Source organism: Asparagus officinalis, chromosome 7, assembly GCF_001876935.1.
Source record: "Asparagus officinalis chromosome 7, Aspof.V1, whole genome shotgun sequence".
Classification (NCBI taxonomy): domain Eukaryota; kingdom Viridiplantae; phylum Streptophyta; class Magnoliopsida; order Asparagales; family Asparagaceae; genus Asparagus; species Asparagus officinalis.
The window spans coordinates 143168817-143187552 of NC_033800.1; the positions used below are offsets into that span (position 1 = coordinate 143168817).

The 18736-nt window shown below is 36.0% G+C and overlaps 1 protein-coding gene across 3 annotated transcripts; it reads right to left on the reverse strand.

Moving 5' to 3' along the window:
• On the reverse strand, positions 292 to 12956 carry LOC109848967 (meiosis-specific protein PAIR3). Of its 3 annotated transcripts, XM_020418712.1 has the most exons (12): positions 12835 to 12956; positions 10274 to 10349; positions 8250 to 10085; positions 7994 to 8129; positions 5191 to 5340; positions 5047 to 5110; positions 4814 to 4963; positions 4668 to 4726; positions 3994 to 4128; positions 3431 to 3522; positions 3246 to 3312; positions 292 to 427 (listed from the first exon to the last, which is right to left on the reverse strand). In XM_020418712.1, exons 2-11 carry the CDS (start codon positions 10304 to 10306, stop codon positions 3253 to 3255), a joined length of 2715 nt encoding a protein of 904 aa, XP_020274301.1. In that variant the 5' UTR covers positions 10307 to 10349; positions 12835 to 12956; the 3' UTR covers positions 292 to 427; positions 3246 to 3252. The 3 variants fall into 3 exon arrangements, with proteins under 3 accessions (XP_020274301.1, XP_020274300.1, XP_020274302.1); XM_020418711.1 differs by lacking the exon at positions 292 to 427 and having other exon boundaries at positions 2899 to 3312; XM_020418713.1 differs by lacking the exons at positions 292 to 427; positions 5191 to 5340 and having other exon boundaries at positions 2899 to 3312.

The window sequence follows — 18736 nt, forward strand, 5'->3', positions numbered from 1 at the left end:
GGGGCGGCCGGGCGCCGGGGAGCGTCGCGGGCGACCCGCGTTCGGCTGGGCGGGGCCCGCGGAGGGAGAGGTTCAGGAGCCGGTTCAGCAGGGAGGCAGAAGAGTGGATGATGGAGCTGGACGGAGGGCGCTGGGGGTGGGCGGCTCCAGAGGCAGGAGGAAAAGGGCTGTCGAGAGGGGTGCAGGGCCATCGCGTCGAGAGGGGGGGTGTTCAAGGTTGGTATGGCACACAAGCTAAGCAGTTACCGTCTTCGAGATGAGAGGAGGTGCGTCCGGGGCCGCGTCCACGATGCAGGGGCGCCGCGCGCCTGCCTCCAGGAAAATAAAACATGACGACAACGGGGGCGGCCGCGGGGCGAACGGGGACCACAAGGGCTCCTCCTCCTCCTCCCCTTCTTCCCATCCATCCTCTTTAGTCGGAAACTAGCTATAGCCAGGAAAATCTTTGTTTAATTAGTCATTGATCACGGCGTCCTCTTGTTTTTTATATATATATTTTTTTTAGAACGATAAATTTTTTGACAGAATAAAAAGGGTGACCTTGATCCTTGCTATGATATATCAAGAAATAATAATAATAAGTTTTGGATCAGTATACTAATATTTTTCTGAGCGACTCCTATTAATCCTCATTGGATGGTGTTTTTTGCTGTCTTTTAACGGGTTTTATTTTTATTTTTTTTGGCAGTTGAATGAACAAGCTTGAATCCTCCGAGTACTGTCATTCCATTTGCTTTGCCCTAATTCCTTGTGTTGTTTATTAGTATCAGGAGGTGCATTATCTCAAGGGCTAATAATGCTTAATGATATAGGAAATCAAGGATTCCCATTAGCATTATTTTTTTTTTGAAGGAATCCTAGTATTTTACTGGCTCATATGCGCCATTAATATTGATGGATATGTCAAGATTAGGACTAATTGGTTTACTATTTCGGAGGTTGTTGTGATGGTATCTGTAATAATCTTCAATTAATTGGCAATTAAACTTTTCTTTAAAAACAGTTTGATTGCAAGGTATTAAGATATTTGGTTTAAATGAGCCTTGTTACTGCTTTCTAATTGACGTTTATTTTTATTTTTTTATTTTTTTCTACTTTTGTTTGCCACTATATAAATAAATTTAGTAATTTTTAAATGACAAACATTTGAGTGAGAAAAATTGGTGTTCCTAAAAGAAAGCCATTAAAAACTCACAAGTTAAGCAGACTACTGCTGGTTGGTGCGCCTTGAATGTTTTGTTTCTATGTATGGATACGGAGTAATAAAATATGTTTTTAAGTGGGTTGGATCTTTCTTTCCATTTATATCTACGTATCTACCTTGCAGCGCAGGTAGTAAATAAATGGGGGGCAGATGCTGGAGTCTTTGTTTAGGGATTATTTTATATTTAATTAATCCTTTGGATCCCTGGTTTGAAAAAGAACGAAATTATGAGCAAGACCACGTGAGTGTTGCTCACTCATGCATGCCACCTGTCACAATTATTTCCCATACTGGTTTTTTTTTTTAATTTGAGACTGATTTGGTGAACGTGTTCGGTATTAAGGTGTTTTCCTTGAGCCTTGCTCCTCAACTTCTCAATGCTTCTTTCTCTTTAACCCTTTCAGGTTTGCACTTTGATACTGAGTCATTAAAAGGAATTTATTATGATTAAATTTTCATCTTTTCCCGCCACCCCCAAACTGACGATGGGTGATGTTGCCATCTGCCTAATTAGATCTCAGGGGTACATATTCCTCCTACTGACTTGCCATGTGATGGAAAAAGCTTTAATTCTGTCCTTAGAATCAGTCTCGGTATCCTTTTTCTGCTTCCTTTACCCCCCAACCAATTAACACCTTTTAGGCGACTTATATTTAACATAATAATACTCAGATTAAGATTATATCTAATTATGTGGTAATTTGGGAGGATCAAATGACTCCAATCCTCGTTGTCTATTTAATTCTTGACGTAAGTAAAATCTCAGCTTTATCCTTATTTCTAGCTTATTCCTGAAAATCAGATGGTTGTCAAGTATTGAAAAGCTAAAGATAAGTAAGGACCACAGGCGACCAAGTCTTGCTAACTACAGCTTCGATTCTACTTTTTCCAGGGACGCGGGCATTGTTCAAATTTTCTAAGCATTATCTTGAGGGGGGAAAAAACAAGGAGTTTGCCAAATCAAACTTGATTGAAGAGTACTATGCAGGGTTTTAACTAACAAAATAATTTTAGATTCAAGCTTATTAATTCCTAATGTATTCTAGTTGTTTGTGAATCTGAAGACTGTTTTGGATTTATTGTCTCATGAGCCCTGCAAAGATTACTCAAGTTCCAGAGAAATACTTTACTTTAGAGTGAAGCAAGAAGCAAAGTCGTACACTAACAGCATATGGAAGAAGCTGACAATCAAAGCTTTAAAGAAAAGAAAACAGAAAGTAGAAAGGATGTCACCACATTTTGTTAAGCTTGTTAACAAACTGTAGACGAGGACACTAGAGAATAAAATATGTTATCTAGAGATGTATTGGATAGAGACAAAGGGCTTGATGATAATGTTTAGTTTGGATAAGGTCAGCAGAACAACATCCCCACGTTTTTTAGTGAATGAGATTCTGGGTTTTGAGTTAAGCTTCAAAACATCCGTTAAGATTAGATTCGATGAGAGGAAGAATCATAGACCATATATAGATCACTGCTCACCCAATATTCAACATGTACACACAAACTAATGTTGGGATCGGTAACTACAATCTTAAGACCGCTAGTGGGTAGCAACCTACGGTTTCACAACTAAGTAAAGGCTAATGTTTCGGTGCTTAGAAGACGCCCAGAAGATTGATGAAATTTAAACCATATCCACGCTTTAATCATGCAAATAAGCATCTGAAGCAATGGCCACAACTTATTATGCTGTATGAACATAGAAGTAGACAGGAAACAATCACCAGAACACAACTTCATTAACATCAACATGTACAATCTAAATGACTCGTTCGCAAGTGTATATACGGCACACAACAAAATTTATTATGGACGAAGCATTGGTTCTCCTGCTAGCTAAAATGACACTTCATGATGAAGACTCGTTAGTGTTGTTTAACATGGTGTAGAGAGAGAGAGAGAAAAAGTGTGATGCTTACTGTCCTCCATTTACAATTGCGGCGAAAAAGGGTGTCAAGCTTTAAACTGCTACCATACTATAAAAGACTTTTAGGAGATCGTTATACATTTCGACCATATAAGAAAAAGAATCCATTACCTAGGGTTCAGTCCCCCATCCACTCCTTCAGAGCAAGTCTTAAACCAGCCATCTTTCTTTTTTCATCCTGCAATGCAATGATCAGAGCAGGTTTTCAAATTCCTTCAGATTAAATAGAAAGAAAACAAATGCATTTTGGCTTCTCAATTGGTAACACTAGAAAAGCTAGTTAATAGATAACATGCCTTGCGGATTGCAGCAATGCTTGTTTCTGCAGTGTTAACCTGAGCCTCAAGTGCTTCCGCGACTTGCGAAAGAAGCTTCCTATGTGATGCTTCTGCTCATACAAGAAAAACCAACAAAAATAAGATGAGGTTCAAGTAAAAAAATTTAAAGTACTATTCATATTTGACACAAGGAAAAAGTATTTGCCTGAATGGAAGATAAGAGTTAGTAGTCAAATAAAGTCTTTAAAATGGAGTTAGCCTGGATGGTTCTCTTAACTTTTTTCAAGCACGTTGTTTCATTTGACGTCCTGAAACTACACAACACTAGTGAAATATATAAACTAAATGTATGCAAAGTTGTGTACACATTATGCTCATAGTGAATGCACATGGATCAACCTAAGTGTGTCTACATGTAAAAACAATTGGAATCATGTGTGTTAGGAACTGCATTAACTTATGAATCTTGTATATATAAAATGGCCAGTCAACGTGTTTTTTTCCCCTTAAGGATATTTCAAGAATATACAAGTGTGCAGGTAGGAGGGGGTACAATTGTTTGATAGATAAGGACCACATACTTTGCCGGTCTGCAGTTCCTTTTAATTCCAAATTGCACGCTTCAAGATCTTCTAGGATGCTCCTGCAGTCCAAGAGATGATGATTGATCTCCTCGTTGAACTTGTCATGAATGTGCTTTATACTTTCCTGCTTTTCTGTATGCGAGCAAAAGATACAATCATTTGAGCTCAAGCATTTGCATATAAATAAGAGAGAAGAAAAGCGACCCAAATAGTAAAAACTACAATGAAATCAATGTAATTGTGAAGAGATCACTTCAAAATTTACACGCTATAAATGACTTTAATACTTAACTGACCACGTCTATTCCATGAGCAAAGCGAATATTTAAAAGGCTCAGCTACTGGTCATTATTATAGCTCGCCTTGCGATAGTGTTGATTCTATTTAAAACTAACTACCATTATCAGCAGGATCAAAAATAACGAAGAGAAAATGTAGATGTATAATCAGATACCCGTAAGCCCGAAAAGAAGCATTCTGTTCAAATAGAACAATAACTTCACTACAAAATGTCCTGCTCTCTTCATAAGATTATAATTAATAAGGAGGACTAGAGACAAGCCTAAGAGAACTTGATTGAAGCAATTAAGAAGAATATGACAGCGGTTTCGATGAAGACCATGTGCTGATATAAACTAAACAAAATTAAATGAGTAAAATAGGCACTCTACCTTGAAATCTCGACTCTAGACGCTTCCTTTTCGACTTGCCAAGGTCATTAATTTTTCCCCTGCGAACCGGAGAAGAAAGATAAAGCTAACTAAGGTTGAGCTAAAGAACTAATGTTTCCCTTTTAGTAGAATTGTAGTAAACTCACACGTCACCCAGTATCTGGGACTCAACATCCTCCAGTTGCTGACGGATCTTATCTGCTGCAGCTGACAATATCTCTGATTTTCTTTTGCTGCAGTGAGACTTCATTCTGGCCTTGAATTTCTGCAATGCCACTATCAACTGGACAAAACACCTGACCCCAGTGGCGCACCAACAAATATGAATAAAACCTAAAATATATGGAAAACCAAGATATATATGAAACAAGGAAAAGACCTTGCCAAGCTGCCTTCTGGGTATTGCTCTAAATCATCAAATGAAGCAATCGTTTCTTCAGATCCTGAAAATTTTAAGACAAGGACGTACATGTTTGAAGTCAAATGAAGAAACAAGAAATAGATGGAAAATTTCACTACTTACTGAAGGCTCCTACAGAAGAAGGTGGAGACAGGTTAGTTCTACCCACTTTAACATTGTTTAGGCTTCGTATTATTTTGGTGTCATGAAGGGGGATTGAGGATTTTTTGGGGCTTTCAGTATTAGGAAACCATTTGCCAGTCTGTCCCAAACCTACATGTGCAAATGATATGTCATAAAACTTAGCACACATATGACATAAAATTTAAAAGAATTCCTACAAAGTTTGCAATTTAAGTGAGAGCATATATCACCAACATTTGAGTATTAGATTGTACAATTTTCTGTGATCAAACAAGCCAAATTATTTTCTAAGGGGAAAACTAGCCAAATTATGTCTAAAATTATCCAGCGCATATAAATTGTAGTTATCCGAAAAAGTAAATTTTATCTTACACTAAGCAACTAATGTAAGAAGGGGACTTGACCGATAGCCAGGTTAAGTTTTCACATTGCCCTTGCAAAGTTCTGTTACCATAATATGTGCAAGCCGTGAAACCTTCACGCATAGTTCTTATCTATGTTACCCGGGTACTTCTATAATGAAGCCGTACCCGTACCGGACACGTACCCGACACTTTCCCGTACCCAAACTTCATGGACACTTCTTGCATATATGCATGCATTTATTACAACATGTACTCAATTATACGATATGTGTTAATTTAAAACACTTGTCAAAGACTTCCTGGACGATTAGCTTACACTTCACATCCGTCTTTTGAAACTAATGAGATACGGGTCGGATTCGTTTCAGTCCATACCCAAGTTTAAAACTATATAGTTAATGGGTCGTTTAGATGTCTAGTAAAAAATGAGTAGTTTACAATTCACGATAATCAATATGATAAAAGAAACTCAAAAATGTGATCGGAATTTTAATTCTAATGACACATGAAGGGGAAAAAGTTATCTTATGTACAGTATTAATTCAATATATATATGTAGTCGTGTCCCCGTACCCTACATTTTACAGTTTTGTCGTGTCCTATACCCGCACCCGTACCAGTACCCGTGCCCGTTTCCATGCTACTTAGCTTGTCATTGATCCCTTCCGTTTTTCTGACATGGCAAGTGACCCTTTTTCTTCTCAGATTTTCTAGAATATCCTTGAGTCCAAGCAAGCACGTTAAACTGCGTAATCAAAGATATATGCAAATATTTTGTTCTTACATTGTTAGATGGACTTTTAAGAAGAAAATATTTTTTCCTTATTACGATGGTGTAGTTAGGATGTCATGTAAATTTGAGACATTTCATCTTTTTAAGATTTTCTGGAAATATGGAGGACACATGTCATTCAGCTCTCGAATATAATCATTGGAGCTTCCTTTATGTGCACAGTTCTGATTTTACTTTGTTTTCAATTCTATGTTACCCGGGTACTTCATTGTTGAAGCCGTCCCTGTACCGGACACGTACCCGACACTTTCCCGTACCCAAACTTCATGGACACTTCTTGAATATATGCATGCATTTATTACAACATGTACTCAATTATACGATATATGTGTTAATTTAAAACACTTGTCAAAGACTTCCTGGACGTAGAGCTTACACTTCACATCCGTCTTTTGAAACTAATGGGATACGGGTCGGGTTCGTTTCAGTCCATACCCAAGTTCAAAACTATATAGTTAACAGGTTGTTTAGATGTCTAGTAAAAAATGAGTAGTTTACAATTCACGATAATCAATATGATAAAATAAACTAAAAAATGTGATCGAAATTTTAAATCTAATGACACATGAAGCAGAAAAAAATTATCTCATGTACATTATTAATTCAATATATATATGTAGTTTGAACCCGTACCCAACATTTTACAGCTTTGTCGTGTCCCCTACTCGTACGGTGGTACCCGTACCAGTACCAATTTTCATGCAACTTAGATTTAGGTAATAATATTAGTTCTAAATTTTTAATTAAAGTAAAAATAGCTTTCTATTCTATTTCCTATGCAAGGAATATAGTTTTAACTTATGGAATATTGATCTAAAGTGAATTATTTTATATATATATAGCCGTGTCCCCGTACCCTACTTTTTACAAATTTACCGTGTCCCGTACCCGTACCCGCATCCGTACCCGTACCCGTACCCGTACCTAGGCAACATAGGTTCTTATCAGTTAAAATAAAAATAAATAAATAAATTCCTGTTACTAAACGTTCATAAATAAAATGAACGATAAAAGAGAAATAAGAACCTGAAGTTAAAAAAATACTACTTAAACTAAATGCATGCAGCATATTCTCCCTGAATCAAAGAAAACCATATAAATAATTCTGACATACAGAAATCGTCATGATTATTTTCATACAATTCATCGCACTCTTCTCATCAAACTTATTTAAGGAGCACAGATACTATTAGAAAATTGAAATGATTTGTGTAAAAGCTCAAAATTTTAACTATTTCACCATAAGCAACAAGGCTACTAAAGATAATCTAGATCAAGCTTGGATTATACATTCAACTCTTTAACGTAAACTGGACTCTAAAATAAAATCTATGATTCTATCTATAACCCAAAAAATAAAAACATGCTAGAATATATACAAATTGTCAAGCAAGAAAAGTTTTGGTGTATGCGTATTGAAGGTGTGGAGTTGTGTGTGTATGCCAGTTGTAAAAGAAAGGTTTAAATAAACAAAGTTTACTGCAACTATTATAATTAGATGGGAAAGCCAACCATCGAAACAAGACAATGAGCTGATAAAGTAGACTTCGAGGTAAAATCAAATTATTACGCAGGTAACCCTGCACTAATTATTAGATATAAACATTTAAGAACAGTCTATGACCTTGGCGTGTGAGGTCTTCCACTTCACTTTCTGTGTCATGTTCTTCAATTGGCGAAAGAGACTGCTGCTTTTCAGGTTCATCTGTCATGTATGGAGATTCCATGTCTCTTGGCTTGCCAATGTCTATAGTATCATCCTATAAAAGCTTATCAAGGAGAAACAAAGACAAAGGAGAGAGACTGTCAATGATCTAAAAAGGTGGTATATGGAAGACAATCCAAAATAAAATACTCTAACACAGCAAGACAAAGGATACAGAGGATTCCGTATCTGCATCTGATTGACAAGACCCTGGACTGGCGTTACCTAAATCCTTTGAGCTGCAAGGTGAAGTACCTAGAGGACTTGATGAAACCTTACCGCGTGAAATATTTGAAGTTGGAGATATATTAACTGCAAGTGTTGGACTACAGAAATCATCCAACTGACTGGTTTTCCTTCCCATGGATCGACCAGTAACATCATTATGCTGAAAGGCTTGCTTTGCTTCTGGAGAACAATTCTCACATCCCCATGAATGCCTTTTGGTTTTAAGTAATGGACTGTCAGCATTTTCACAAGTATCTCTTTTATATGCCCACAGAGGACAACCAAAATCAGCTTGTTCAGCTCTTTCTGAGTAGTGGCTATCGTTTTGAGTGCCATCCTCTGTTTGCAAAAACTGTTTCTTGTTTTGACATGGTACAGAAGATTTCTCTTTTTTCTTGCTCATTGATGATGCCCTATCTGGTGAAGATGATGACTTTTCCTTGTCACTCTTACGTGAATTCTTTTCTGAGGTAGAGTTAGAAAAGTAAATTTTTCGTAATTTAACGTATTCCTTCTCATTATTCTTCTCCTTAGACCTGTTAGACTGACCGCTCAAAGGATGACCTAACCCTCGCGATTTACCTTCTACTTCAAAGGCAAATATGTTACTTTTCTCAACATCGAAATTGAAATCAGAGCTGGAAGAGGTCAGTGGCTTCTTTCCGGAGCAAACATCACCCTGGAATTTCTTTATTCTTTTTGGTGAAGCTTTCTTTCGCGTTAAAGAACGGGTGATTGGTCTCCTCATGGCTTGATTGGGACTTTCTGAATCAGTCTCAATAGTATCAGAGTGTTGTTTGGGGGCAGCTTTCCTTTTCCGAGGCTGCTTGCTTTCTCTTATATGTAACTCTTGTTTGTTCTCTTCAACTTCATGTAAGATTGGCTTCATTCTGGATGCTTTAACTTCCTTATGTTCCTTGCCTTGGTTTGTCCATAAATTCTCTTTTTTCTCCTTAAGTTCTGGTGACTTCAGCTCTGCTCTGGCTATTTTCTCCTCCTTATTTTCCTTAGTTTGACTAAGATCTAAATTCTCTGTGTACTTCATATTGTCTGGTGAATTCATGGGATGTTTATTCCCCGAAGGAGCTGTACCCAGGATCTCCCATAACTTCATTTTAAGAGCCTCACTGTTGCAGCTAGCAACTTTTCCCTGTTCTTTGCCTTTCTCCTCACCTGGCAATTGTTTTGTACAAAATGCGACTTCTTTAATCATTTCAACATCTCCATTATTCTCCCTTTTCTTTCCATATGAAGCAGTATTTACTCTTTCCTCGTTCAATTTAGTTGTTTCTTTAGGTTCTTCCATGGCATTTTCTTTGTCAACCAACTGTGCCGCTTGCATTGCAGCAAAAGCAACTTCTTCCACTCTTTCAATATTTCCACCCTTCTCTCTTCTGTTGCCATAGGCAACAGTCCCAAGTTTTCTGTGAACACCATCTTCTGACTCCAGTAGTGATGCCCTATCTAGAGAGGCCTTAACTGCATCTGTTCTTGGTGTCTCTACTTGTACAGAACTTGTTTGAAACCATGCTGAAGCCTTATTGTCTTCAACAAACTTGGATTTGTTTCTTTTCAACCTTTCTACAGTTCTCTGTTTGGTAATTTCTTCTGCAGCTTGCCGTGAAACTGTTCTCCCTCCAGCAGGCAAGACAGCAGAGTCTTCTTTTATTAGATCAGGCCCTGTCTTTGGGCATTTGTTGACTGTGATTCCAATAGACACCTTCGGGAACCGACCAGATGGATGTTGACTGCTGTGAAAACTCGGGCAATCACTCAATACAGCCTGTATCAAAATGATTTCAAATATCAAATATCCAAGACCATAGTTATCTTTTTATACAGGAGAAAATAAAGAAGATAAAAGAATTGACCCAACTTGACCAGAAATACTAAAGATTCAATCAAGAGGAAGGATAAGTTTTAGCAAGATGAAAACATATAATTTATCATTACATAGTTAAAACCACTCACGGTTTGCATATTTTGTGATCCAATCTCCACCATGGCAGCAAGTAATTAGTATGCTGCAGTTGACTATGACTACAACCTGTAGAGAGAAAGAGAAATAATTTCAGAACAATGTAAATATATATATATATATATGAGAAATATGGGTATGTTTGGTACCAAACACAAATTTTGTGCTTGGTAGTGAGGTGGCACAATCCCCTCCACTCATTCAAATGGGGGAACACATTCACATGGGTTGAGGAGTGCATTGGGATATGCAACCATTTGAATGGGTGGAGGAGATTATGCCACCTCACTACTAAGCATAACTTTTTGTGCTTGGTACCAAGCATACCCATTCTCTCTCTCTCTCTCTCTCTCTCTCTCTCTCTCTATATATATATATATATATATATATATATATATATATATATATATATATTATAATACTATATTGAGGGAAAGTGAATGCAAAGGTGCGACACCCTAAGGCTTCCCACCTAAGAACGCGCCTAAAATCACATAATTTTCTAAATTTTTTTGCGATCGCGCTCCGTTAAACTTGATCTACACGTTCTTAAACCCAAACACAACCATTTTGGGATGAACCCGTCATATTTTGACCCTTATCCCACTCGCTGCAATTTTTAACGCGTTTCGAATGAATAGAACTTTTTGCACGGCTCAACGAATAGTCAAAAACACAACGGCGTTCACCCCAAAATTGTGTGTTTGGTTTAAGAATGTATAGATCAAGTTTAACAGAGCGGATCGCCAAAAAAAAAAAGCGAAATGATGTGATTTTAGCCGCGGTCTTAGGTGGGAGCTAGGGGTCACCTTAGATTCACTTTTCCCATATATTATATATATATATATATATATATAATAATATATTATATATATATATATAGTCTTTAGATAATATGAGCAGTAACACTCTCGCTGTTATGATACAGATTGGGCATAAAATTTCAAAAACTGGAAAATATGGGTAACACAAAACAAATCTGGTAGAAGAGAGAGGACAACACAAACAAAACCAAGTGAATACTAAACTATTCCAAAGTCCAAACTTAATCAATATGGAGCTTATTTCATATTTCAATCTTAAATCCAGCTCTTTGCACGTTTGGGAACTTTAAATCTTGAAAACAAACTATAGTCACCGCAGCATTGACAGTGGAAACAAACACTTCCATCTTTACTTACTTACCAACAACAAGTACAAATCATACTTGTTACACGGTTTTGAAGAGTAGGTTAACATCAATATGTATCAGTCGATTTCTACTGGATTTTGAGCACGGCAATTGAATATAGCCAAAACTGAAAATCATGTGGCAATTATATGTCACCTAACCAGTACGTTTGCTTTCATAATCGATGGCATATTCAGTGTTGCATATAACTGTATTCTATACTGGATAAAAGAAGATTGTACTCGGGTTTTTCCCAGACTTCAGGGACCACAGTTAGAATGTACTATTAAAAATATTAGTAATAGTCTATTAAAAAGATGACACCGAGCATATATAGCGCTTACAGGATAGCTATTGTTGGCTTGACCTATAATGTAGGACTGACGATGTGATATTGACATGACTGTACATTATAAAGATTAAAAATAAATGCAAATGAAGCAAAATGTGCACCGTTTATGCACCCAAATGGTGGGAAAAAGTATGCTTCTGCTGTTTGCTTGCTACTCAAACACTCAAAAGACTCATGGGTAACAGGGCACAAAATCATACAACTTGAAACTTGGTTCACTTTTTCCTAGAACCTCCATCTTTACAACATGACAAGTTAGATTACAATGCACCTTGAGTTATTTCATGGCTGGAGAACTGATGTACTCTGTTCTTTTCAAATCCATATTTAATGTTGTTAAAAGCCACAGTTCTGAAACTGGTTAATTATAAAGAAAAAACTGTATTCTACTAGAGAAAGGCCAAGCATTTGAAACTCGCAAAGAAACAAGGCACCTAAGAGAAACACAAACAAGCAAGAAATGTACCAAACAAGCGAGCACCTAAGGTGATAAAGAACTATTTAACATTGATCAAACACATGAAATGGCCTTGATATTCTCAGCATGACTTCTCCATGTCTGATATTTCCCTGATCAAATTAAGCAACCAAATTTGAGGGGAGATAAATTTCTACTGCAACTGTACGAAAAAAGAATTCTAGTAAGCATAAATGAGCTTAAGCATTAAGAATTCACCCAAAAATTTGCCGAATACTCTGCACTAATAACCCTCAAAGAACCCTAATCTGAATATTTCACAATCTAAAAGACCAAATTCAGCAATATACAACGATCCATCAACAACAAGCGTCGATTTAACCAACCAAAACCCTAATTTACCAACACGAAAGTAGAAACCCTAATTCGCCTCACAGATCTGTTAGCATTCACCAAATCCACGAGATCCAAACCACGAACACGAAGAAAAAGAGAACAACGATCAAAACTTTCCACTGTCCAACGAATTCGCAAGTTTTACGAGCTAAAATCAACAGATCTGACGGAATTCGATGAGGATATTCGAAATTCGAGGAGCGATTAGGGACCTCACCTCGATTTCCTTCGTTTCGCTCCAAAACCTTAGCTGATCTGGTCTCCTCTCTCTAGAATTGGAAGCGAGAATTCTCCCTCCAAAAATAAAAAAATTGAAATTGAAATAATAAAGGCGAAACAAAGTTTTGGAGGGAGGAGCAAAAAAGCTCACCGGGACTCTACATTTATAGCTGCATGCTCCATGGTGTTATGTGTGGGACCCGCGAAACGGACAGGTGTCAGAGGAAAGATGGATGCATTACTGGCCGTTTGGAGAAATAAATGTATTAACAAACTAGTATTTACACCCGCGAAAAGTGAACCGAATAATTAATAAACAGTTCGGTTATTATTCATCCAGATATTCGATCAAGTTTGATTCAATAGTTCATTTACTACTAAACAAATAATATTTAGTGTTTGGCTTATGAATGAATAGAATTTGACCAAAGGTATATTCGATTCGTAGCTTGTGAAAATTTCTAAAACTTAAGAGTTGTCATTCCATCTATTTTGACTTTTTTTTGTTTATTCTTTTACAGTCTTTAACATAAAATCATTCTACAACAACATTAAGATGTTCATGATGGTAGAGAGGAGCTCAAAGAGCCATATCTAAACTTCTTCAGATGTTTGTTGTAATGCGTAAAACTTAAGTTATTAATGACAGTGTTAAATTCAAAATTCCCATGAATAAACCTAGATTTTGTGATAGGCGATGAGGCAAAGTACTCACGTTACTCACCCTCTAAATTAAAATCTATTTGCTGAATTTTTTCTATAATAGAAGATAATGGTACATAGATGTGTTATATCGACATGGAAGAACATGAAAGATAGCAAGTCTACTCCCTTTCTCTTCAAGAAGTAAAATCACATATTTTATTGTTTGCGCAACCTCTTGAGCTGGTATTTTAACTAATTTTTCAGCTTCCTTGTTCATAACAATGAAAGTAGTTTTCGCATATTCATCTTGAACTTCATAGACGGCTTGCTGGAAACAGAAGCACCTTCATGTCCATTCAAAGAAAACATATCTGCAGAAATTCAGAAAGCACACTCAAAGTTTAAAACTCACAAACTTACTACTCAACAATCTTGTAAATGAATTCAAAAGTGCACTACTCAATCAATACTTAAATTTGTATAATCATTTCTCTTTTAGAAAGAACTAATAAATTGTATTTGTATCAAATATATCTCTTTCAGTATCATTTAATCGTTCTTGAAAAATAGGAAACAATGAAAAAATTCTTACCAATATTTATATGTCGCAAAATTAACATAGCGTCAATCTACAAAGACACACAATATCTTGCTAGAAAATACCATATCTCCAACCACATAGAAGGGTGCAATCATGAAGCATTGTTGTTTTTGTAACTTCAAGTAAAGGTTTAATTACATCTTCCTAAAATATGAAGAGATGAGCAAATAGATATCACCCAATTAATTAAAAACTACAGTAAGACTAACTTGGAAACTTCTCAAACTTCACCAAATCTAACTACATCATATGGTTTTTCTTCCACCCAGAAACAATACTTATATTAAAGTTAGCCCTCAACTTCAAGCAAGAAAGACCAGTGATCCATGTATGAAGACTAAAATCAATTAAGCTTACCACATCAACATGGCACAGAACAACACGAAGCTTAAAATTCTTCTGCAGCTCCGTTATTCGAAAATATAGGTAGTCTGGATGGAGAAGTTGATACCGAAGATTGCATTAACCAGTGAATTTGATCAGAGAACCATACAAATATTAGGGGCTTTTCAATAACTCACCTTTCATTTCTCCTTAATCAGTAGATAAGCACATAGATCTGTTGTCAAAAGTTCATATAGATATTCTAGATTCGTATAACTATGTTCTTCCGGATATGTTTTCTTTTACTCTCTGATAAATGCTACACCTTGGAGTAAAACATGTTCATCCCTTCTTCTGAGCACTTCCCTGGTCAACAAAACTTTTTCAAGATTGCTTTTTTAGTTGTGCATGCATGAACTTAAACTGCATAATTAATATGTAATTATGAAGAATTCTTACCTGTAACTTGCTAGACAGGATTCATGTCATGGCATCTGCAAAATTTCAGAAAGCACACTCAAAGTTTAATACTCACAAACTTAGTACGAAATGCACTTTTAATTATCAAATAACATGCATAAGGTTAGCACTCCGATCAGGTTTCTGAAAATTGCACATTGAATTAGTTCAACTCACATACCATCTTGAACACTATGGAAATCATCATCACAATCGGACTCCATAGTCATATTTGAGTCGAACCAGGTATCGACACTGCTCCCTGATGAGTTTGAAACTGTCAATGAATGGAATATTTTGCAAATATGCATAAGGCTATGAAACTACAACCCATAAGTCATAGACCGCATTAATGTTGTATAAGTCATTTATTAGTATACAAATATGCAATTAGTGGGTGTAAAGTTCATAATTTCATCAACCACTTTTGGCGGCAAAAAAATGTAAAATTAGTTAAACTTCTTTCGGGGTCTTTGAGCAACAGATTTCTTTTCCTTCATAATTTATTTTTACCCAATGTAAAGGCAACATGATTCTGATCAAGGAAAATCCAATTTTGTGAAAAAAAATATTGACAAAATCTGTTGTAGGGATCAACATTCACATCTGATTAATAAAATAAACCAGGGAAAAAAACTCTATTTCTCAAAGTTAACTTGATCAGGAACTGAGCATCAATTTATAATAACTAACAAATCAAGAATCAAAGATAAAAATAAAAAACTAAAACATAACAAATTTCACAAAGCTATTGTAATCTAAGAATATCAATTCACCAATCCACTAAATTGACGTACGATTTCATGAATGCAACTGCCAAAATCAACTCCTTGACCAGTTTCTTCTAAATCAACCATCAAAACAAAAAACAGATAAAAAGGGAAAAGATTAGAAAATCAAACCTTGATTTATTTAGGAACTCTCGTTCTCCTCCTCAGATCTCGCGATATCATCAATCGGTTTCAGCGAAGAAACTCTCATGCTCAAACTAAAAGCCGTTTGAAAACAAACTCAAATTCATGAAAAAATAAAAAAAATGGTGAAAATTACATCCTCAAGCGAACACCGCTCGATCCAAACAGGGCACTGCGACTTAAAACCCAAACCTGAATACGATGAGCTCCTCCTCTCAGCAGCAGCAGCAACGGCGACGATGGCCGGATCTCTCAGTCCCTCTCTTCATCAGCCTCATCATCGTCGTCGAGATCGCGTTCCTCGGCCGCCTCGACTTCGCCGTCGTTTGAGAACTAGACCAACTCCTTCTATTTCCCTTCCTCGATCACGACGGAAGAAACAACGACGACGATATCCTTCGTCTTCTTCCTCTTTGATTTCTTCCTCGTTCGCTGAGACGATCGAAACCTAATCGTTCGATTTTCCCTCCTCTCTCCAATGCGATCAGCATCGATCGATCGATCGATCAGTTAGGGATTCAGACAAAAAAAAGAACGAAGAGAGAAAAGATAAAGATCCTAGTAAATAGAAAAGTTGAGAATATGAGTAAATAGACCTAGTATTGATTAGAGGGGAAGGAAAAACCGTTGGGAGTTACACGTTGGCTGAAGGAGCAGTTGGTTATTTGATTGGGAGTTATCGTGGATCGTTGGAAGTTTATTTAGAGAGAGATAGTAGGGAGATAAGTTTTTCATTGTTCAAAATTAGGTTACTGTTCATTTTAGTTTTTTTGTTGTTCCCTTTTAGTAATAAAGAAGTAGATGAAAGCGGATCTGAAAATATGAAAAATAAATTTTTATTTTGAAGTAATTGTGAATACACCTCTACAGTTATGTTTGTGCAAAATAACCCTCTCACTGTTTTTTTTTCTTTCAACTCTTTAGGATGAACTCCCTATAGCTTTGTTGGTGATGATAGCTCCTGAATAATTAATTGTTATGACTTTTAAAAGAGTAAAAAAAGATTACTAGGGCAGTGAGTGTATTCTTACTTAGACCAATACTGCAATGAGTCTATTCTCAATTGAGTAATACTAAAGGAGATCTATTTACAACTAACTCTTTTATTTTTTACAGATGGATTAATTACTCTTTTTTGTTACACCGTTTTTTTATATTAATGGATATGAGAATTTAATAAGATAGTTCAAAACTAAAACAGTAATAAAAATTAGGCTGATGTAGAATTTAAAAATAAATAATTAGGAAACAAGTATGAATAAAAACTTTTGTGTTTTCTCACCATCTCCAACCAATTCTATTTTTATTCTGCTTTTCTTAGGGCTGGGCCCTGAGGCCTGTGGGCGCAACTAGGAGACATGGCCTATTTGATTTTCAATAGAACTGCCACGAACAATTTTTTTATCGCAGAAATGACATATTTTACAATCTGTTAATCCTGATTTTAAGTTATTTGTACAAGAAGTTGGTATAAAATAAAACATTGGGTTTTAGGAGAACATATTTTGTTTGATCAAAACACCAACATTTAATAAGATATTAACGTTAGAAAAATTATAAAGGAGACAGAAATTCTGAGACGTGAAACACTTTCCTTAAAGAAATATTTACCCCACTTGATATTTAAAGTTGCTTCGGGTTAATGTAAATTTTCTTCCCAGGATACAACAGAAAATGAACATTCCAGCAAGCAAAACTGGAATTTCCCACTAATTTGTTGTGAAACAAGTTGTAGTATTGCAAATGTTTTTGACAGGAAATTTTTGAAAAAGAAGTTAAGTTTAGATATCTGAAATTATAAACTATTTATAGGTTTGAAAATGTGTTTCCAACAGTCATAATTTTTCAAAACACTCATTGGAACAAACAGACACTTTTCAACTGCACTTGTCTATTCATATTTTCAAAAATTCAAAACCGCGCATTATTCGCGCCACCTGCACGTGGAGTCTAAATTTTGATCCATTTATCAAAGTCTAATAATCATTAAAGACTTTTAAACCTCTAAAAAAATGCTCAAATATCCCATATAGGACTATCTTGTTTTTAGGGCCTGTTTGGTTATTTCCACAAAAAACCGGAAATGGAAAACTCCCTCTTGAAATGATTTCAGCACATTTCAAGAGTTTTCTTAGTTTTCTTTTTTTTTTTAATTTGTTTCGCAAAGAAAACTCCACATTTCACTGTCAAGTCACACAAACAGACAAAAAAAAACCTTCATAGTAACAGTGCATTGATTTCTATTTCTTATGTTTGTTTGAGAACAAGAAAAAGGAAATGAGAAAGTAGGATATTAAATATTATGTTTTATTCTTCTTCACTATTCCAACAGTGCTTTTACTAATTAATAATTCAAAGAAGTGACATTTCCTAGTGTTTTCAGAGGTTTTTGTTGTGAAAACACATTTATTGAAATTGTGATGTGGCATCCTACGAGACACTTCATTTCTTGGAATTTAAAAACGATACAAACATGAGAAATAAAAAAACTCTTGAAAACAAAAACTCATATAACACTTGTTCATTTCTTGAAAGTTAAGGTGGCAACACATTTCCAATTTTTTTGAGCAAACAAACAGACCCTTGCAATCAAATACTAACAGATAATCTATGTTATTCACGGGTGCATGGAAAATTAGTTTTTGAATATTTTAACCACTCTGTTTATGGTGCAAATTTACCGCCGCGAATTTGGGATAATGGGATCCCAAGGATATTTTATCCTATGGCAGAGTGGCAAGTTGAAATTGCATAGCAATAAGTAGAACATTGATGGTACAAAACCTTGTTCATTGGGCGGCCCAGGACGCAATGGACCGTGTCAAAGGCAGCTGGCAGTCCCACGGCACTGCATGTAGCTCTGCAATGCACTCGTGGGCAAAAACTGTGGTCTGTGGAAATTGAAAAAAAGAGTAAAAATAAAATTCAGCCCCTTGTTTCGGGGATGCCTACTCTAC